The 24,062-nt window shown below is 27.2% G+C and overlaps 1 protein-coding gene across 5 annotated transcripts in view; it reads left to right on the plus strand.

The window, feature by feature from the left end:
- The window catches only part of LOC129959431 (uncharacterized), a 38,323-nt gene extending 15,880 nt beyond the window's left edge, over positions 1-22,443 (plus strand). The window contains exons 5-7 of one of the 5 annotated variants that reach the window (XM_056072256.1): positions 4,659-4,719; positions 11,080-11,151; positions 19,218-22,442. In XM_056072256.1, the coding sequence (XP_055928231.1) occupies positions 19,220-21,199 (1,980 nt within the window). In that variant the 5' untranslated portion in view covers positions 4,659-4,719; positions 11,080-11,151; positions 19,218-19,219 and the 3' untranslated portion in view covers positions 21,200-22,442. Of the gene's footprint in view, positions 1-2,301; positions 2,729-4,657; positions 4,720-11,079; positions 11,152-17,360; positions 17,523-19,217 lie in introns of those variants that run through there. The other 4 variants (XM_056072257.1, XM_056072258.1, XM_056072255.1 and 1 more) reach the window with 4 other exon arrangements.
- The last annotated feature ends 1,619 nt before the right edge of the window (positions 22,444-24,062 follow it).

Consider the following 24,062-nt stretch of genomic DNA (forward strand, 5'->3'; position numbering starts at 1 on the left):
AGCAATTAAAAGAAAATATTGAAGAAGAAAAGATAAATATATATGTGTATGTTTCCCGATTGCATAGTTATAATACTGAATCTGAAAAATTTATTTACAAATATATTAAAAAAGTTTAGCGCAAATTTGATAAGCTCTTTTAGTGCAGCTAAATATATTACCAGATTATCATATCATATATTTTTATTTTTTGTCGTAATTGCTATCGATAATTTTCATTTGTGAAATAATTGCAGCTTAATAAATTAGATTGCAAAAAACAGATATTTTACTTCTAAATAAACTTAATTTACAATTATATAATTTTTTTACTCTGCTGATTTATAGTGAATTTGCATAATTTAGCTACATCAAAATAACTCTTCTTAGCATGCATATTGTATAAGAGTGTTGAGAGAAAAATGTGTTGTATTAAATTTAGTTTAACCATTAACCGGATTTTAGTCTGAGAATTCTCATAGTGAAATAAGCGAAATGAACTTACGAATTCATTATCGAGGAAGTAACAATTTCATAACTCAGTGGCGATTCTTTGCCGAACTATTCATTCGCCCTGTTCATGTATGATATAAAAGCTTCAATTTCCCTAATTTTTCTGGCAAATGATCGAATGAGTGGATGTAAACATTTTTTTATTTCTTATAACCCTTGACACTATCTTACTCGAAAAACAAAGAACAGTCGATAAAATTCACTTACCAGTTTGTTGATTATTCTGCTAAATATAGTGGAAATTATAAGCTGAATGTATGGCATTTGAATCAGGTATCTGAAATTCTGCGGACTTAATGTCGTCGACATCCGTCGCACTGAGTTCTTAATCTGCCGACCAACAATTGTTGGTGAAATGCGGTATCTTATTCACCAGCTACCATGTCGTTTATGCTGCTAAAAGTAGTACACATTATAAGCTTAATGAACGACATTTGAATCAGATGTCACACAATATGCGGACTTAGCATCGCCGACATCAGACCAATAATTATCAGCAAAATGCGACAACTTATTGACTTGCCATCTTATCGATTTTTTTTTTTTTTTTTTTTTTGCCAAATGTAGTCAAACCGCTTAAACCGTTAGTTGGATATTTCGCTTGTTTAAAGTATATTAACTTTAAGTTGGCTTTTAAATTATCGTCTTCGTTAATGCCCAGTTTTCTATAACCGCCCTGGAGTGGTGAAAACTTTTGCCAACGAAACTCGCAATCTCTCGCCACCGCCCGGGGGGGGGCAAGTGGTTTATCTTCTAGTTGAATAATTTGTTGCGTGAGCCGAATATAAAAATATTTTCAAAACCTATAGAGCATCCCCCCCCCCTTATTTAATGTATTATTCTGGTTTTATATATTTCAGAAAAAATGATTACCCCCACTTCCAAAAAAGTTTTAAATAACGTAATTGTGTTTTCTTAAATTGTGCTATTTGAAATTTAGCTGTCTCAAACAAGGCACAAAAATAGGATCTGACGGTCAAAATTATAAATCCTTAAATTCAATTGTGATAACATATGTTATTTGTATGTCTTAACAACTTTTTAAACAGCATTGAAATATTCTTACTACATTCGTCACGTGGGTTTTACGTGTTAGAATTTCAGAGCATATGCGCAATATTTAAACGTGAGAAAAGCATTTAATATGAATACTTATAAACAGTTTATGTATTTCTGTAATATCCAATGGTACGTCTCATATTACAAATAAAAGAATTTTCAAATTGTAATGGATATATTTCATATTATTAGAGACATAACTATAGCTGGGCAGATTTGTTATTTCTTATATAAAAATATAATAAACTAAATAATTTGGATATTAAATCCTAATGGCATTAGTGCAGCTCAATTCAACTTTTCGATACATTTTATCTATTTTTTCTGTTACGTGATGAAAATCTTAATTTTCCAGATCTTTCATTGTGCACTACGAAAATCATGAAGATTTGAAGCCTCTTCTAAAACATGCTGCTGCATATATAATTTTTAACTCTTCTAAATGTACTAAAACTTTTTTCGCCTATACTTGTTGACACTGGAAGAGTGTATGCAATTTCTATTAATCTAAATCATTTTGTAAAATGGATCATTTCCTCTAGAAATGTACTGTTGCAATTGAAATAATGTTTTAGGTTTAGATGCGTATTGCTTCATTGTAATAAAACGGCACATTTTCTCAAAATTGATTTATTATTATTATTGTGATTTGCCACAATACAATCACCAAAAACAAAAATGTCTCCTCTTTTCAAAAATGTAAGATACTGTGATACCAAGGCTTTTAACTGTGTCCAGGACTCAGCTATCCAATTTTTACAGTAAATTTCGTAATGGCTGTTAAAATAAAGAAAATTTGGCAATAGGGAGAAAATCGCAAAACTTTTTTCTCGAAGAAAGTTTTTCTTACAAAATAATTTTTGTCCCGAAGAGGAGCCACGCCATTCGCAATAAGTGTATCAAGGCTTCCCTGCATATTGTAAAGAATTTGACGCGAGAATTTCCAGGGGGTGGATGGCGGCACTCTATTGGTCTAGATCAGGGGTGTGATGACATCACGCCGGAGTTCGTTGACCAGACGGAGATTTTTTTCGGCGGGAGTCAGCGTGGTGTTGGGCTATGTGATGCTGTGTTGTGTTAGGTGGTGTTGAAAGTAAAAGACCTTGATGCCTTGTGATGGTGTTCTAACTTGTGGATTAAGATAATGGTCGTGGAATGGATTTACAAATATTGTAATGTATGAATTTCTTGTTGTGAATGTTTTTTATGTGTGTGTGTATTGTGCGACTGTGATATTATAAATAGACAAATTTAGCCTATTCACTCGGCTGTATTTTCATGACATCACAGTATCAATATTGGCGCCTCCATGCTGTCACCGCAAGTGTTGGAAGGCGCTATGATGGGAATACACTATTTAATATTCGAAAACAAAATTCCCATTGCTAATGTATTCCACATGTTCCAAAAATTAAGCAGGCCTTTTCAATTCCTAGAAATTATCCAAAGAATTCTATTTATAGTGACACCTATCTAATAAAATTGACGCCTATCTAAAAATTGCATTCATTTCTGAATTGTTTTTATTTAGATAATAATCGCCTTTGGAAACCAGCTGGTTTGTCAGGAATATTGATATGAGTTATCGTTTAGATTAAACTTCATATGCACGGTGTCACCAAATTGCCAGATATTAAAGCCATTTTATTTTAAATGTCTTGCATATGGTATACATAAAACCTGAAGTGGAATCATCTTTATACATAACGTTCATGAACACTCAAATTAAAACTAATCCTTAAAATCAGATTGAAATAGTTGTCAATATATTAACAAAAAAGAAAATACATAGCCAAATATAAATTTCAAGAGGGAAAAAATAGTGCTGAATAAAAGAACTTCCCGTGAAGCGAGAATATAAGGAAAATTGCAGACCTCAGTTCATGTATCTTTGCATAAATTCAGCATTAAAAAATGTAAATAAAATGCAAAGTATATGATCCCGTCATTAATTATTTATTCCCACACAATAATAAAAGTTAAAAAAAAAACTGCCTGAATCAGACGCATTACTTATATACCAGTTGTCGTCCTCGTCATCTGACCGAGGTTCAAAATTACGAGGTCCGTCCCAAAATAGACGTAGTGTTGCTTTAAACGGGACGTTAATATAACTAAACTAAACTAAAGCATTACTTACATACGTTTCATATTAAATGTACATAATTTTCCTCTATCTATTTCTCTAAACTGTTATCTTAATATTAAGCTTCAGACGAGATTTTTCTCTTATTATTATTTTTTGTTCATTTTCCACCTCCTTTAATCCAGATGATAAAAATTCTGAACTATCCAAGTTCTCTTATAAAAGCATTGCGTTCCTCTTTCGTGAATTTTTGGTGCTGGCAAGCATATATTGGTACTTCCTTTATTAAATATACAGTTCTGTTAAACTTCATCTGACAAAGGAATATTGTTAATATTACTATAACTTTGTGAAAAAATAATTATGTTAATCATTCAGAAATCTATGGATTGCAAGGAAAGCTTTTATTTTAAGCAGAAAACAGCAGAAGTACAGTGAAGATGTAAACTTTATAATATAAACTTCATACAGGATTGAGAAACATCCAATAACAATTCGTAATGAATAGCTGATTTGTCTGAATACTGATGCGAGAACTATTCAGCTATGTTTAATATGACATTTTAATTCTGAAACTACATGTTGTAATGGGCAATTACATATTCTAATAAACATTAGGCAATGATGCTGAAACTAAATAATGTATATCCTCACTATATTGTTTCTCAATCAGAATACTTCAACTAACTTTTGTTGTAATGAATAGGGTCTTTCGCAGTGACATGGTAAATTATTTGTCATTCAGATAATTAAGGATCCCAGCACAACATTGACTCACCAAATTATAAAACAACTACAATAATTAAAATCAGGAACCTAGGTTAGGAGCAGCAGGCATTTAGATGTTTAAGAATATGTATTATTTCTAAGCTTACTGTTTATTTGCTAAAAACAGTTACAAGTGTTCGGATCTGTAAGATCAAAGGTCCTTAAAAAATTCTTTCCTGACCTCTGAAACTTTTGCTATTTGTTTTATTATTAAGCAAGGCTTTGAAAATGTTCTTTTTCTCTTTTTTCCAAGCTTAATTTGGAGGGGAATTAAAGATTTCCATATTATCCAGGATTGAAAAAATTTATCAATGGTAAGAGTTTTAAATTTTTATTTGAAGAGTTTTATTTACTGACATAATTTATACTTTTAGAATCAATAATAGCAAATAATAATTATAATTTCACTGCTTGTTTTCACATTTTTTTCCTTTTTTTACTCAGAATCTCACTGCTTGTTTTCATATTTTGTTTTAACTCAAAATACTAAGAAAAATTTATGAATCATCTAGTTTTTAGAAATGAAAATTACTATTAGTTAAGGAATCTACAAGCTTATTTGTATTTTAGATATATGTTGTTTCATGAATCTAAGTACTTACATTATTATACTATAGTAATATATTAAATGTTTTCACTATGTTCTACTTATCGTCTTTGTGTGTTGTAATTAGGGATATGAGAATATCAGAAAACGGGGCCCTTCCTTTACTGCCTTACATAAATTAGACTTTTTATTTTTTTATTAGAACATCATAGTCCCTCAGAAATAAAAATCCTTACATGCTTTTTTATGAATTGTGAGCATTGCATGCAATTTTTTTTATTTATTCTTGTGTTATTTATTCTATTGTGTTTTCCTAAATTTTTAGAATGTTATCTTTTTTTCTGTTATGTATTTGACTATTTGTTATGTTTTGTATGAACTAGAATCATAAATGTTTCTTTGATATTAAATATGATTCTGTATCATTGATACCATGAACAATCTGATTGTGTTTGCTCATTGTCAAGGAGATTCAGCTAATATTTTAAAAATATGTTCATTCATTTAATAACTATTTGAAATATTTACTTTCTGGCACAGCAATATTGATTCTTTATTACAATTTACTTCATGTTCCATATGAATAATAATTTACATAATTCTTATATGACAAACTTTCGTTTGTTGTTCTTTTTGTGTCATGTCATACTAGGTTTTGAATTCCCCAGAAATTCAGGTTTATTTCATCTAAAAATAAAGTAATCTCTGAAGGAGGATTACATATTTGTTTGAACTTGGAAATAAAACTGATGTTCAACACACATTTTCATTTTCTAGTTGTTGATTTAAATTACATACTACCATTTGATTCACACGATTGTTACATACTTGCATGAATATTTAAGAAAAATATTAGAAAACTTTTATTATTTCACTTTATTAATAGCTTGATGAGTCTAGCTTTATTACTTTTTGGGCAAAATTTTCTATTACCATTGCTAATGTGTTTCTTTCTATTGTGTATTCTTAAAAATTTAAGATGTTTTGTATGATACTAAAATTGTAAAAGTCTTACTTTCATATTAAATTGGACTCTATATCATTGATGCCGTATACAATCTGATTGTGTTTGCTCAGTGTCAAAGAGGCTGAGCTCATAGTTTAAGGATCTGTTTAACATTGATTTTTAGCTTTTTGAAATGTTTACTTTCTGGCTCAGTAAGGTTTATTCTTTCTTATATTTTGCTTGATATTCCATATCAATCATAATTTACATAATTCTACTATCACAAATCCTCAATTTACCTTTCATTTATTGTTCATTTTGTGTCAAGTCATGGTTGTTTTTTTGTTGTTTTTCCCTCAGTAAATTAGGTTTATTACATTCCTATATAATGTATATTACATATTCATTTGAACTGGGAATGAAAACAAATTCATGTTCAAAACACATTTTCATTTTATAGTTATTGATTTAAATTGCATATTACCATTTTATTCACACAATTGTTATATAGTTGAATGAATATTTAATGAAAATATTTGAAAATTTTGTTTATTTCGCTTTATTTATAGTATGATGTGTCTGACGTAATTGCCTGAAGGCAAAATTTCATATTAGCATTGAAAATGTGTTTCTTTTGACTGGTTTTCCTTGAATTTTATCTTCTTTTCTTTAATGTATTTGACTATTTGTTATGTTTTCTATGATACTGGAATCGTAAGTGTTTTACTTTGATATTAAATATGATTCTATATCATTAATACCGTAAACAGTTTGTTTGTGTTTGCTCATCGTCAAAGCGATTGACCTAATATTTTAAGAATCCGTTTAGCTTTAAAAGCTATTTGAAAGCTAATAGCGTTTTTGATTTAATAGCTATTTGAAATATTTACTTTCTGGCATATGAAGGTTTATATTTTCTTATATTTTGCTTGATATTCAATATCAATCATAATTTATTTAATATTTCTATCACAAATCCTCACTTAACCTTTCATTTTCTGTCAAGTAACGTTTGATTTTGAATTCCACAGAAAGTCAGATTTATTTCCTTCTAATGTGAAATATTTTCTCAATATGGAGTACTTATTCATTTGAAAATCGAATAAAACTCATGTTAAATGCACATTTTCATTTTCTAGTAATTTATATGAATTGCATGCTGTCATTTTATTCACATAATGAATATTTAGTGAAAATATTTGCAAATTTTGATTATTTCACTTTATTTATAGCATTATAAATCTGACTTTATTGCTTGAGGCAATAATATTCATTATCATTGCAAATGTGTTTCTTTCAATTGAGTATTCTTAAAAATTTAAGAGGTAATTTTCTTTTTTCTTTTTTTTTTTCATGTATTTCACTGTTTCTTATGTTTTGTGTGATTCTAGAATCAGAAATATTTTACTTTGATATTAAATTGGGCTCTATATCATTGATACCAAAAAATATATGATTGTGTTTGCTCACTGTCAAAGAGTTTGGGCTAATAATTTAAGAATCTGTTTAGCTTTGATTTAATAATTGTTTGAAATATTTACTCCATTGCTCAGTAAGGTTGAATCTTTCTTACATTTTGCTTGATATTCTTTGTCAATCATAACTTAGATTATTCTTCTATCAGAAATCCTCAGTTAATCTTTCATTTATTGTTCGTTTTATCAACTCATATTTGGTTTTGAATTCCACAAAATGTCAGGTTTATTTTATTCCAATATAAAGTATTCTCTCAATATAGATTTCATTTTCTATTTATTTATTTAAATTGCATGCTGTCATTTTATTAGCACAATTGTTACATAGTTGCATGAATATTTCATGAAAATATTTGCAAATTTTGATTATTTCACTTTATTTATAGCATTATAAATCTGACTTCATTGCTTGCGGCAATAATATTCATTAGCATTGCAAATGTGTTTCTTTCAATTGTGTATTCTTAAAAATTTAAGAGTTTTTTTTTTTTTTTTAATGTATTTCACTGTTTGTTATGTTTTGTGTGATAATAGAATCATAAATATTTTACTTTGATATTAAATTGGACTCTATATCATTGATATTAAAAACAATCTGATTGTGTTTGCTCACTGTCGAAGAGTTTAGGCTAATAATTTAAGAATCTGTTTAGCTTTGATTTAATAAATATTTGAAATATTTACTTAATTGCCCAGTAATTTAGAATCTTTCTTTCATCTTGCTTGATATTCTATGTCCAGCATAATTTACATAATTCTTCTATCACAAATCCTCAATTAATCTTTCATTTATTGTTCATTTTATCAAATCATGTTTGGTTTTGAATTCCACAAAATGTCAGGTTTATTTTATTCCAATATAAAGTATTCTCTCAATATATATTATTTATTCATATGAAAATGGATTAAAAATTCGTGTTAAATACACATTTTCAATTTCTAGTTATTTATTTACATTGCATACTGCTATTTTATTCACACAGTTGTTACATAATTGCATAAATATTTAAGAAAAATATTTGCAAATTTGGTTTATTAGACTTTATTCATACTTCGATAAGTGCGACTTTATTACTTTTTTGGCAAAATTTTCTATTATCATTGCTAATGTGTTTCTTTCTATTGTGTATTCTTAAAAACTTAATATGTTTTGTATGATATTAAAATTATAAATGTTTTACTTTCATATTAAATTAGACTCTATATCATTGATGCCATATACAATCTCATTGTGTTTTCTCATTGTCAAAGAGGCTGAGCTGTTATTTTAAGAATCCGTTTAGTTTTGATTTTATAGCTATTTGAAATATTTATTTTCTGGCACATTAAGGTTTATATTTTCTTATATTTTGCTTGATATTCAATATCAATAATAATTTACATAATCCTTCTATCACAAATCCTCACTTAACCTTTCAATTTCTGTCAAGTCATGCTTGGTTTCCAATTCCACAGAGAGTCAGATTTATTTCCTTCCAATATAAAATATTATCACAATATTGAGTAGTTATTCATTTGAAAATGGAATAAACTAATTTTAAATACACATTTTCATTTTCTAGTTCTTTATATAAATTGCATGCTGTCATTTTATTCACATTATTGTTACATAGTTGCATGAATATTTAATGAAAATATTTGCACATTTTGATTATTTCACTTTATTTATAGCATTATAAATCTGACTTTATTACTTGGGGCAATAATATTCATTAGCATTGCAAATGCATTTCTTTCAATTGTGTATTCTTAAAAATTTAAGAGGTTATTTTTTTTATTCATGTATTTCACTGTTTCTTATGTTTTGTGTGATTCTAGATTCAGAAATATTTTACTTTGATATTAAATTGGGCTCTATATCATTGATACCAAAAAATATCTGATTGTGTATGCTCACTGTCAAAGAGTTTGGACTAATAATTTAAGAATCTGTTTAGCTTTGATTTAATAATTATTTGAAATATTTACTTCATTACTCAGTAAGGTTGAATCTTTCTTACATTTTGCTTGATATTCTATGTCAGTCATAACTTAAATGATTCTTCTATCAGAAATCAACAATTAATCTTTCATTTGTTGTTCATTTTATCAAGTCATATTTGGTTTTGAATTCCACAAAATGTCAGGTTTATTTTATTCCAATATAACGTATTCTCTCAATATAGATTTCATTTTCTAGATATTTATTTAAATTGCATGCTGTCATTTTATTCGCACAATTGTTACATAGTTGCATGAATATTTAATGAAAATATTTGAAAATTTTGATTATTTCACTTTATTTACAGCATTATAAATCTGACTTTATTGCTTGGGGTAATAATATTCATTAGCATTGCAAATGTGTTTCTTTCAGTTGTGTATTCCTAAATTTTTAAGATGTTATCTTCTTTTCTCTAAAATATTTCACTGTTTTTTATGTTTTGTGTGATACTAGAATCATAAATGTTTTACTTTGATATTAAATTGGACTGTATAGTAATGATACCATAAACAATCTGATTGTGTTTGCTCATCGTCAAAGAGTTTGGGCTAATAATTTAAGAATCTGTTTAGCTTTGATTCCATAGCTATTTGAAATATTTACTTCATTGCACAGTAGAGTTGAATCTTTCTTACATTTTGCTTGTTATTCTATGTCAATCATAATTTATATCATTCTTATATCATAAATTCTCAATTAACTTTTTACTTATTGCTCATTTTGTCATTGAAAATTTGTTTAATTGTTTGAATATTGAAAACATGATTTGTACATTATTATGTTTCATTCATTTAATGTTGTGAAGAATCAGATTGGATTTAAGTCTGAGTAAAAGTTTCTGATTATGTGATTAAGATTTATTTCTTTTTGTTGAACTTATTATTTTGAAAACATTATTTTCTTGAATAAATAGATTGTTTAATTACTTAAATATGATTAGATTTCGATGTTTAGAAATGATTTTCCTGGGTTCTAAATTTTTATTCATTCTAGACCTCTCATTTTTGTCTCGAATTTTCTTATTTGGCAACCTTGATTGGAGTTTATTCTTATTTCATTGACTTGACTGATCTCCAGGCTTCTTTTTATTCATTCTTTTTTTTTTTTTCCAATGCTTTCTGTTTAATTTAAATTTTTCTTTTACTGTGTTGATTTGGGATGTATTTTTAAAAAATTTTATAATGGAATACTATATTTTAGTTTTGTCCTTAGATATATTACCTTCTAAATGTTCCATGCACTTAAATTTTCTACTAAAGCTGCAATATTGTCTTTTATTATTTATAGTTGACTATATTTCCTATATTTTAAGAAGATTGGTCATATTTAAGTTTCATGATTTAATTTTTTGTATTTTATTTTATTATGCATCGGAAAATATTTCATGCTAGTGCTTCTGCTAAAAAAATTTTGAATCATATGTGTTTTACTGTGAACATATAATATAAATGATAAATGTTATTAAACATGATTTTTATCCTCTAAATCTTTTTTCTGCATTTATTTTAATGCAATGTAAATATGTTTACTGTAAGGCATGCAAATAATTTATTTGAATTGAGAAAAATGTTAACTTCAGGATGGAATTTTCGTCCGCTAGTCATATATATTTCAGAGTTTTATGTGTGTGTTTAATTGTGATATATGCACAAACTATTTTTGTTTCTTCTTCTTTAGCATTATTGTAGAAACTATTTTCACAAAGTTGCTTATTCTATATAGATTTCAAGAACAATGTATTGTACTTAACCAATAAGAAAATAATGCTAATATTTCTCTGGTCATATTCATAAGGTTTGTATTTTTTTTTTTTTTTTTTTTTATGGTTTCGTTTCTTTAACGACAAAATTATGTTAATTTTTAAATGTTTTCTAGTGCCAAAGATAAGAAATAATGGCCTGAATTTTAGATTAGTCTTCTTGTCATATCTGTTAAAATTTTTGGTATTCTATACTCCGAAACATTGCAATTTTCATTTCAGTAGCTTTTTTCTGGTATCATTTATTTTTTAATGTGTAATCTCGTTTCTAAGTATTATGTTTAATTTAACGTTTATTCCAAAACGAAAACAAATTTTAACTTTAACACAGGTAAAATATTCTGCTAAAGTAATCTTTTTATCAATTTATTTACGTTGTTAATTTCTCCCAATTTCATTTAAAATTTGTATTTGACTGTATTCTTTATTCAAGATTTATCCCTGCATAAAATTATTCAAAACGGAATCGTTATTATTGATTGTTCTTTGTGTCTATTTGTGTGTGTGTGTGTGTGTGTGTGTGTGTGTGTGTGTGTGTGTGTGTGTGTGTGTGTGTGTGTGTGTGTGTGTGTGTGTGTGTCATGTGATATAAAATTCGATTGGTGTCAAATTGTAATAATTTATTTTTCTATTGTATAAAATTTCCTTTATTTCCCTGTGTGCGTTTTTGTTTGAGTTTCTGCGTATTAGACTGTTTATTCTAGAGGTACCAAACTTAGCAATTCAATACTTTTGTCGTTGGGTGTTTTTTGAAACTTCTATAAGAAATTAAACCGAAATTTGGCATTTCTCTTTAGAAACTTACGAAAATATTAAAATTCTAAAATTATTTTTACATAATGTTAAAATTTCAAAAATTATCTTTCCGTTATACTTTGATGTATATGTTTTTTCTATATTTAATGAATTTTTTAAAATATTGTGAGCATATTTTGCAACACGAATATAAACATACATAAAAATTCTAAACAAATGTTAAAGGCATTATTAACAATAATTAAGAAGAACATAAGGATTTTAGAAGAACACTAGAGTTATTGATAAAAGTCACTATTAGAGATGCAGATATTTTTTGGTTTTATTTATAATATGAATTACCATTGGTATTAATGCAAAAAATAATGAATTGTGCAAAATACTGAAATAAAATTTTGTCCCTAACACAATTCATCATTGGCAAAACAAGTTTCTAGAAAGCAAATAATATATTTACTTATTTCTGAGAAGAATCTGTAAAAGATTTAAATTTATACTTAAAATATAGTTTTAACATAAGGAAAAATGTCAAATTTAATAATGTTTTATGTTATGTTGCATTATTAAAATGCTAAAAATAGCAGTGTATGAATATTTTACAAATTTTAAGCGAGTTGATAGAAAATTAGGGGAATTCATAACATGGCTTCTGAAATAGTATGAAAATTTTTATACTATAATATTATTAAAATTTGAAGCTTAAAAATATTTTGCTGAAGTAGCAATTAAGATCAAATTACATAAAATATTTAATACAACATTTAATCCCTGACAAAAAGCTGATTGCCAGAGACGGTTTGTGATAAATGCTATTACACATCATCTTTATTTTATTATTGAAAATCTCTTTTCCATTTTTATATAAATGCTGTATAAATTTTGTCTTACTCACAAATATAGGAATAGTTAATTTGAATTTGTAAAAAAACTTAATGCATTTTTAACAGCTTTATAATATATAATTTCCAACCCTCAATTAAATTTTTTTTAATAGTCATTAGTGCACAGAAGTGATTTTTCCTTCATTAGAAATACCGGCTTACAGAGAACAGCTATCTGATATCCTATACAGAACAAAGAAGTAAACTTCAAAGTATTTTTTTTCAACGGTTAGATGTTGCAATATCATCTTTAAGTGAAATGTACGATCGCTTATCTACCCATTCAGTAGTTTTTAAATTTTTCTGAATTACTTGACTTCAATAAATACTCTCAACAAGATCCGTTCAATTTATGCAAATAGCTGGAAAAAGCTTTAGCTGAAGGCAATCAAAGCGTCATAAAAAGTATGATAGGTGTACATAAATATTTTGTAAAATTGTAGAATAAATGTTGCTTTTGCAGTTGTAAACTCTAAGCTGTATGTTTTTGAACAATTTAATTATATCTTTAGCTAATATTTATACGGCTTTATACATTTTCTTAACATTTAAAAAATGATCTATTTACTATATTAGGCATGGTAATATAACAGACAGATCATTTTCAAAATTGAAAATAATTAAAAATTGCCTGAGATCTACACTGGGTCGAGAGAAATTGGCAAATCGTGTGATTATTTCTATTGACAAGTTAGGTGTGTGTGTTTTCTTACAAAAATTAAGTGTAGATTTACTTATAAATCAATTTGCTAAAACACAAAGCCTGAAAAGTTAAACTTCTATGTAATTATTTTGTTTAAAATTATTTCAATTTATTTGTTTGATATAAGAATTTTATATGCTTTTTTAATAAAATAATTAGCAGCGTAATTGAATTTTTTTTTCAACAGTGTGCATCGTCATTTATTAGAATGCTGGAGTAGTTATCCGGAAAGGGCAGTACGAAATGCATACTAAACCATACTTATTGCGAATCGAAAAACATTCGAAGAATATGCGATATGGTCCGATCAACGGGAAATAAGAAAACACAAGGATGAATTTGATGCGTCAAAACGTTATATCGAAGACGGAAAAAGCTTCTTTAAAAACAGTGACATATTTGATCATCATTGCGATTAATATGTTACTTTAAAGCAAACGTTTGAATGAACTTCTACAGGTATTCAAAAGTATTATATTGAACTGTAATTAATTGCGGTATGTAATTACATTACTCAATCGCGTAAAATCTGGTATAATGAAATTCTTTGAATGCCCCCATCCATTTGAGCATTTTTATTTGTTAAATTAATCTCGCCAAATTTATTTTGATTAAGAAAAAAAGAAATTGCTAGATCTGGTACTTAAACATATTTAAAGAAATAAAAAAAAAAAGTTTTTTGCACATTTTTTTTTTTTTTTCAGGATTTAGGTTTTATCATTTTATAATGATTTTTTTATAACTCTTATTGAAATTTTTTCCCCAATGAAATCTCTCTTTATATATATATAGTCTTGTTCTGAGCATTCGCCCAGCTTAAAGTCATTGAAGTTAGGAGCATGAAATTTGGGAAGTTACTTTTTGGGCATTAGAGGCGCACTAAGAACGAATTTCTCAAACTTTTAATTCGAAATTTAATTTAAAAAAAGAATTTTAATGTGTTTTCATTGTGATATCAAAGCATATTATCGCATAAAAATTATTTTAACACCGCTTTAAAAAGGTTAAAAAAGAATAGTATTCGAATAATAAAAATTTTGTTTGGTTGAATATAATATTTTAAAAATAATTTCTGGGAAATTAGTTTTGGACACAGTTTATAACAAAGATTTTTATTATAATGAAATTCAAAATGATATTGCTTCTTCGAATCATTGAATCACATTATTCTGCAGCTATTAAAATTGTAGTAAAAGGGAAAAAAATGCTTTCTTTGCTTTTATTTAAACTCAAAACATTTTAAAGCATGTTCATTGAATAAACTTCTTTATGTGATAAGTTTTGTTACATTTTGAAGTAATGCGATATATTGTTTTGCGCTGGCTTCAAGAAAGACGTTTTTCAAAAATTCTTCAGTTGACATTTTTACTTTCTCGTATACAAAATTCAGAGAAAATATTGCAGTCGTCGAAAAATTTGTACTCGAGATTTTAATGAATCGTCACGTTTCATCCCTTTTTGAATTCGAAAGCACATTTTTGGAAAATGTCTGTCTGTGACAAAGATAACATAAAAGCACTTTGAGCTAGATGGATGAAATTTGGTTTATGGTTTTCACAACAAACTTGTAGATTTCGCTCAAATTTTCAGCAGCATCCGTTTAAAGGAAATTTATTTGTCTGTCCGACTGTTCTAATATAAGTTAGCATGATAACTACAAAACAAAGAGAGTTAGGTAGTTAAAATTTGGCACACAGATTTAATATCTATTGTATAAACATCTGTGAGATTTTGAGCCAAATCCAAGTAGGGGTTCACCGCATATCGGTCTGTACTTTCAGAAATATGTAAACACGATAGCTCAAAATTGTAGTGACTTAAAGATATCAAATTTGGTATGTAATTTTTTGACTATAAGTGTAGTTTTGAGTCAAATTTTTGTTTTAATCTATTGGGAAGAAAGCGTCTAAAACCCAAATTCACTTTTCGGATACTCTCAACCGCATGCCAGAGATTAATCTCAAACCACTTGCCAAAGAGCACACGATAGAATCAGAAAACATATTTAAATCACGCCTAGTGTTAATATTACTTAACTATTGTACGCCAATGCCACACAAGGCATTTCCTGGCAATATGCGAGCAAGTTTTGGGGAGACGCTCTGGTTGATTTATTTCCGTTTTGCGTCTAACTACAAAGCTGCTTTTTTTTTTTTTTTTTTTTTTTTTTTTTTGACTTTATGAATTTGTTTCCGTTATGTATGAAAACTAGAACTTGTTATAGCATTCTCATTTCTTCGTAATATATATATATAAGGTTTCTTCTGTAATTTTTTTTAAAGTGAAAATTTTTCCTTATGTGTTTAAAAGCAGGTTTTCATTAAATTTTAGGAACGTTAAACGTCCAACACTTTAGAAATGAGGCGATTAGACAATTTCTTTTTAGTCTGATGATTTAAGAACGCTGCTATCATTTTCTGTTAAAAATGATTTTCAAAACTCCTTTATAACATTGCATAGTTCTATCATCAATATCATGGCAGTTTCGCCAATCATATGATGATAGCCATAGGAATGCTTTAGTTCTTAGCTTTATAAGATTGCAAATAAAATTACTTAATAGAATGAGTCAGTGCAGGAAGAAATTTACTCTCTTCATCCCAGCCATGTTGAATCGTATTTGTTGTTGTTTATATAAAAATCAAATACAAAATATTTGGGCAGGCTGACTTCTACATGATTATCGACAATATCAGAAATGTTGTATCTATTTAAAGGAAGTGTTTTAATTTTAAGAATGTTAAAAAAGTTCACAGATCTTTAATATTAATCTTATAAAACTTGACTTAATTTTTTTGTACTGATAGTTTTTTTTTTTTAAATCCTTTTTTATGATCATTTTTATGTTTTTGTCAAATCAAAAATGCATAATTTTACAATAGAAAAAGTTGTGAAAAACAGAAATAAGTATTAAAATTTAAAGAATAAGCATTTAAAATTACGTTTTAAGAATTTTTTTTTCAATACAAACTATGCATTATTATAAAACAGAAAAAAATACTTTGCTTATAAAATACACAGTTTACGTATGCACACTTGCACAAATGTCCTTAATTTTTTAATTCCTACTATTAGTTCACACTCTCCCTATATATATTTATATATCTGCAAATGTTCAATAGTTAATAAAATACTTTTTATTCATCCACTCAAGTTCAAATACATTTTTTAAAACTTGTAGCGGATGACACTTCATGTTAATACAGTTTTCCAATCATTAATTATTGAATTTAATTAATTTTAATATTTTAAATAGAGTTTTAGCAGTTTGTAATGAAAATTGAAATCAACAGGCAGTAGCTCAATCGGTAAAATGCAAGGATTTCAGTACTTTTCACGTGAAGGGGAAGAATGCGAGTTGAATTCTTGCGAAAGTAGGAATTGACTATAAAAAATTTATATTACTTGTTGTTAAAGTTCTTGAAAGTACTTAATTTTTCCAACAATTTCTCACTACACAGCCTAATCTTTTTTTTAAAAAAATCACATGTAAATCAATTTTTTTTAAAAAAATTTCATATTATCATTATATTATTAAAACTTCTTTAAGTGTTTACCATAAGCCATTTTGCTCTAATATCGTCACTGCAGAAAAGCGCTTATAAGACATATGCGTGGCGGGACTGCTTAAGGGTCACTCGGTCTTGTTTGAGTTAATAAAAATTCAGATTCAGTTCCATTTGTTCTTTAGAGACTACTTGCTTTTTCAGCTCATGATGTCACGAGAGTTGCGATTTCGAAACGCTAGTAATACCGCCATTTAAGAGGAAACCATTCGGAGAGAGGCAACATTGTTTTAGAGCGCCGTCTGTTGGTGGCGTCAAAAACCTTTTATGGCTACCTTCGTCCAAGGCTCAGCTATCCATTAGTCTACTATATTCGTAATGGCTGTTCTAATAAAGGAACGTTGCTAATACGCTGAAAATCTCTAAAAATTTTCTCGAAGAAAGTTTTTCCCTCAAAATAATTTTTATCTCGAAGGGGAGCCACGTCATTCCCGATAAATGTATCAACCTTCTTCAGGATATTGACATTGGTGCTTCCCTGCTGTTACAAATTTTGGAAGGTGCGAAGATGTGATATTCCTGTATAATGTCCAAAAACAAAAGTGCCATTGATATTATATTTTTCAGATTCCTGAAAATTATGCCAAATTTTTCAATTCCTATAAATTATCCAAAGAATTCTGTTTATCGTGACTTCTATCTAATTAAGCTTTTAAAGCAAATTTGTCTGTAATTTGAAATGTTGCATTGGTCCTTATATTTCTTATTAAATTAATATCAATATATTTTGTTGAAATTCCAGTATATTTTGAAAAATTCAATGCATGAACTAAAAGTTGCATTCATTTCTGAATTGTTTTTATTTAAATACTATTTGCCGTTGGGAACCAGCTGGTTCGTCGGGATTTTTGATATTATCGTTTAGATTAAATTCCATATCCTTGATGCCATCAAACTGAAAGACACTAAAGCCATTTTATTTTAATTGTCTTACATATGATGTACATGAGCCTTTCTAATGGATACCAGTCCCATGATATCATAGCTGTCACCATTGTTATTATTTAAATACTATTTGTCTTTGGGAACCAGCTGGTTCGTCGGGATTATTGATATTATGGTTTAGATTAAATTTCATATCCTTGATGCCATCAAACTGAAAGACATTAAAGCCATTTTATTTTAATTTACTTACATATGATGTACATGAGCCTTTCTAATGGAGACCAGTTCCATGATATCATAGCGCTATTAAAAACTGAAATATCCGGTACATCTCTTTTTTTAAATTTCGTGGTATTGTAATTTCGCGTTATTATTATTATTCGCCTTGTAAGCTACGTAGATATTAATCTGAATCCTTCTTCTTAAGCTTTCAACAAAGAACGAAAATCACGTGGTTACATATTTGATGAAACAATGAAAACGATTTGGATATCAGGGCGACAATGTAAACAACTATCAAGTTAATAGGAAAAAAAGTATCAAAATTAAACCAAATAAAATAAGAATCCGGCCTGAAGACTTTCTCAAGGGTCACCAGTAGTTTCTGGGAAATTCATTATTAGTTAAATTTTCAGTGAGATTATTGGTTGCTTCAATATAGGAAATTTTGTTATTACAAACTTTTCTTTAGGAAAAAGTTTTCTATCAAAAAGGTTTTTTGTTGTTGTTGTTGACATTTTTAATTGCTTTGAATTTAAGAATCGGAAAAGAACACAATACAATGAAATATGTCAATGTATTTGCTAATGATTTTTTTAAAGTTAATTTTCAAGATTTGTTACTTTTGACATCCATAGCAGTTTTGCTGGGAAGATTATGAAGGGAAATGTATTTATTTTTTTTAATACAAAATTAAAAAGTTGCTTATTTGAAACTGATAATTTTATGTTGGGTGATATCTACAATAAAAATAACTTTCTATTGAATTAATAATTTATTATGTTGGTAGAAAGATAAGAAACTTTAATATAAATATGAATATTAAATATATAACAATTTTTGTTACTCTACAATTAGTTAAATATTTAGTTTTACTAATTTATATGCTTTAATTTTTTACTTATTTGATTGATATTTCTTTCTATCAGCTTTATTATTTTTAGATATCTAAATTTGCCTGTGGTTGGAATAGTATAAAAGGCTCAGCATTCAGTTAATTTTTGGCCTAGTTATTATTTTTATTTATTGCATTTATGAAAAATATGATTCCAATCTTGATTTTTTTCACCTTTTGTTTGTTTTATTTTTAGAAATGGAAACTTGGAAGTGTGATGTTTGTGCTAAATCTTTCACTGGATTAGTTTGTTTCAAGCAGCATGAAGCAAGCGAGAAACACAAGAAGAAAATGCAAATGATAAGTGGTGTTACTTTTGAAGCATCTAATCCAGTTATTCCAGATTCAGCAAATTTTAATTGTTCTGTATGCACGATTTTTATTTCAGGATGGGAAAATTTTCAGAAACATGTTAATAGCTTAGAGCATGCTATTATGATTCAGAGGAAAAATAACGATTTGCTGGACCAATCTATTTCTAGCACATTTAAATTAAAGACAGAAAATAATCAATTGATGGAATCTACAATTCCTTCAATAAGTCCTGTAACAACATTGAAACCTTATGCTGAATGTAAGCCATGTCAAAAGCAATTTTCTGGTCCCGAACCTTACCAACAACATTTGGCAAGTGCTGGTCACTTTAAAAAGTGTGGCCAATCTAAAATCATGCTGAATGATGAAGCAGATTCCAAAGTAGGAGATGCGAAGACTAATAGTAATTTGTCTAATGATCCCCAGTCATCTATATCTGCTTTTGAACGATGTGGCATTTGTCAACTGTCATTCACTGGACCTTTGCATTATCAGATGCATCTTGAAAGTGATAGTCATAGAAAAAAAGTTGGTAATCAATTTTCTGGAAGTTCATTTGATGAAAATCATTCTAAAATCATGCTGAATGATGAAGCAGATTCCAAAGTTGGAGATGCGAAGATTAATAGTGATTTGTATGATGATCCCCAGTCATCTATATCTGCTTTTGAACGATGTGGCATTTGTCAACTGTCATTCACTGGACCTTTGCATTATCAGATGCATCTTGAAAGTGATAGTCATAGAAAAAAAGTTGGTAATCAATTGCCTGGAAGTTCATTTGATGAAAATCTGTCTGTATTGAATTGCAGTATTTGTGACATGACATTTTCAGGTCCTATCCCATATCAACAACATTTAATAAGTAATGGTCATAAGAAGAAAATTAATGCTGCTAGATTATCCACACAATTGGCAGCAACTGGATCATTATTTCCACTGGAATCTATCACAAAAGCACTTGAGCAATGCAATATGAATAATCCAAGGTGGTATTGTGATATATGTAAAAAACAGTGTTCTGGGCCAATTCCATATAATTCCCACATGATAAGTCGAGATCACTCAAAAAAATTAAGAGTTTTGGCTGCAGAAGAAAATCTGAAGAAGATGAAAGAATCAAGCACTTTCCCACATGTTGAAAATAATAAAACTGATTCTGATTTGTCTAATGAAGTGACATCCTCTGATCACTTGAATTCAGTAATTAAGAAGGAAATGCAGATCAAAGAATCAAGCACTTTCCCACATGTTGAAAATAATAAAACTGATTCTGATTTGTCTAATGAAGTGACATCCTCTGATCACTTGAATTCAGTAATTAAGAAGGAAATGCAGATCAAAGAATCAAGCACTTTCCCACATGTTGAAAATAATAAAACTGATTCTGATTCATCTAATGAAGTGACATCCTCTGATCACTTGAATTCAGTAATTAAGAAGGAAATGCAGATCAAAGAATCAAGCACTTTCCCACATGTTGAAAATAATAAAACTGATTCTGATTTGTCTGATGAAGTGACATCCTCTGTTCACTTGAATTCAATAATTAAGAAGGAAATTCAAGAGTCATCTATTGAGTATAAGATTAATGATTTAGATGTCAATATTAAAGGAAAGGATTCAAAGATTTTATCGGATAAATTTCAAATGAATGTCGATGATTTACTTGCTTTACCTAATCGAAATATTATTCCACCTGAAAAAATTGATGTCCCTGTTTTTGGACCAGAAGATGAAATTGTTTTTAGTAGCCCTAAGAAATGTGAGCAAGAAGTTCTTTCAGAAATGGATGAAGTGAAAAATGTGTATGATACTGAAAAAATCTTTCATAATAACTGTTTGAAGGCTGAGAAATCCTAAAAAAAGAACTGATTGGTGACTCAGAATACTTATTAAATTGTGAGCATATCTTATTATTTTGATACTTTTTTTTCTTTTGAAATTTAGTTTTTTTTTTTTTTTACTGAAACATTAAGGATTTTTCAGAAAATATTTTTCATTTATTATTTATTTAACATAAATTAATAGGTGAGAGATACTTTTTAATAAGCATACTTCACATTATTTGTTATATAATTTACTAATTGTTTAATGTAACTATATTTTTTATAATTTTGTTACATAATAATTGGCTTATTTGCTATTTCAATAATAATAATAAAATGGTGGGAAATTAATGGTAAACTTAATTTTAAAAATTAGATAACTAGTTCAGAATAATTTTTTGGACGTTATAATAATTGTTAAATTTGAAGTTTGAATGACTTTTTTTAGAAATATTCATGTCTATATTTCACTGTTAAATGTCAAATTTGTATGGATTTATACTAAATAAATAGGTGTTAGTTGAAATAATTTTTACCATATAAAGAATGTAAATAATAAGTCTTTTATAATTGTAATAACTTAATACATTTTGATTCTTTATACCATTTATTTTTATTATTATTTTTGTTGCTGTTGTTATTTTATATGACCAAGAATCTAAATTTGTTAGTTTTTAATGCTTGGCTTTTCTTTCATTTAACAAATTTTTCAATAAAACATCTTAAAATTTTAATGCATTGTTTATGATGCATAAGATTATAATATGTTTTTGATTCATCTTCTACAAACATATGTAAGTGTTTAGTTAAACTGATATGTAGATAAAATAAATTCATGATTACTGTGCTTTGAGTTTGAAATTCAGAATTTTTTCCCCTCCATTTTAAACTAGTCAGTATCTGAAATATATATCAAAAATTGTCTTGCTCAGTGCTCTTTTTTTTTTATGATTTATATTTGAAAGTAGGTGATAGATAATGTATGTGGTGAATGTATTTATAAATGTTGTGATAATAATGTATTTATTTTATGTGGTGATTTTTTTTTTCACTAATGTGAAAAGCTAATAATTTTATATAAATTTTTCAGATTTTACAGTTGAAAATATTTGTATACAGCTTTTTTAATGTAGAGGTTTAGTATGTTTATTTTAATTTTTTAAGAAAAATTATAGTCAGTGATTTTTGTCTGAATATGGATTGCTTTATATTTTGCAGCGTATTTGAAATAATAGTACTTTCATGTTATGTATTATTATAGCTATTCCTGCTTAATAATTTGGCCATTCATTATGGAAAAAGTGATAATTAAAAGCTATTTAAATAAAAGTTTTTAAATTTATATGTGATTTAAATAAAGCTTTATTCAAAGAGTAAATACTAGCCATTTTAGCTTATCGTATATTCTATATTTCTTTGCCAAAATATGTATTGTTTTTTAGAAATAATCTGTTTGAAATATTTGATTTTTATATATATAAAATGTTTTAATGGTGTTACTTTTGCTAAAATTTTTCTAAATTCTATAAAATACAAAATACTTTTAGAATAGATTGCTGCTTTTTTTTTTTTTTTTTTTTTTTGTTGTTGTTAGTATTTTGTTTATTATACATTATGTAATAAGAATATATAATTGCTATAAATGACAAAAGATTCTTATGTAGCAATTATTTAACATAATTAAAAGATATGTTACATATTTTCTGTAATGCAATAAACATTAGTTCAAGCATTTTTCTTGTTCATTCAAAAATTTCTTTGGCAATAAGTGTTTTTTTTTTAATGTAGGTTTATAAAATAATACTCGAAATATTATTTGAGTCCTAATCAGCTAGCTATAACAGTTGAATACAGTATTAGATGCCATATAAATCTGATTTGATCACATTTTATGTTTAACAACATTTTTTTTTTTTTTTTTTCACATATGTGTGTGCGAGAGAGAGAGATTTAAATATTTGGATTATAATTTTCTCTTTCAATCTATATCATGCTAAATTAAAATTTTAATTTGGGAATTTAAATTATGCTAATATATAAAGTACCATTGTGAACTTGATTAATTTCCAATTCTCTTGTATGACAAAAACATAGAACTATGTTTTCAAATTGAGAAATATTCAAAAATAAAAATGAATAAATACCTACTGTGAAATTGCTTTATCTGTGTAAGTTGTGGAACGACAGCTACAGTTATAATGTTCTTTATGTAATTTGTCATTCATAATTTAATTTTCCATGTTACTTTAGCAAAAAATTTCCATGCATAAAATTTGTGCTTAAGTATAAAAGAGTACCAATTGTTCCTCAAAAACAATTTTTAATTTTGCATTTTGTGAAAAGGATACTTTCTACTATAAGTGTATTTTATTTGAAAAAATATGAGTTGCAGAAATAAAAATTAGTTCTGCAATATGCATTATCCGGAATGTTATGCCTTTATCGTTTTACAAAGTGATTTTCTCAAATTTTTTGGCAAAATTAATGCATTAATTAAAAGTAGGATTTTATTTTCTAATTTTAGCATTTAATTAAGTCTTATTTGAAATATAAGAAAAAAAACTTGAAATTTTATCTGAAAAAATTTAATTTATTCTCTAATATTTCAATTAATATTTATATGACTTTAATTTTTAATAATAACTCAAGATAATTAAAATAATCTCATTATTATTTTAATTATCTTGAGAGACATTAATTTTTAAGTAAAAAATTAATGTAAATTTTTTATACGATTGTATTTAAAAGTAATCTAATAATGTTTCAATTTTATATTTTCTTTTAATCAATTACTCAATAGTTTAAACTTTTGGTATATCTTTATTTGTATGGGTGCATGTGATTAACAGTTATTGCTATTCTAAAAAGTTGCATCTGTGAATAATTTGCCTTATTAA

Source organism: Argiope bruennichi, chromosome X1, assembly GCF_947563725.1.
Source record: "Argiope bruennichi chromosome X1, qqArgBrue1.1, whole genome shotgun sequence".
In the NCBI taxonomy this organism is placed as follows: Eukaryota; Metazoa; Arthropoda; class Arachnida; order Araneae; family Araneidae; genus Argiope; species Argiope bruennichi.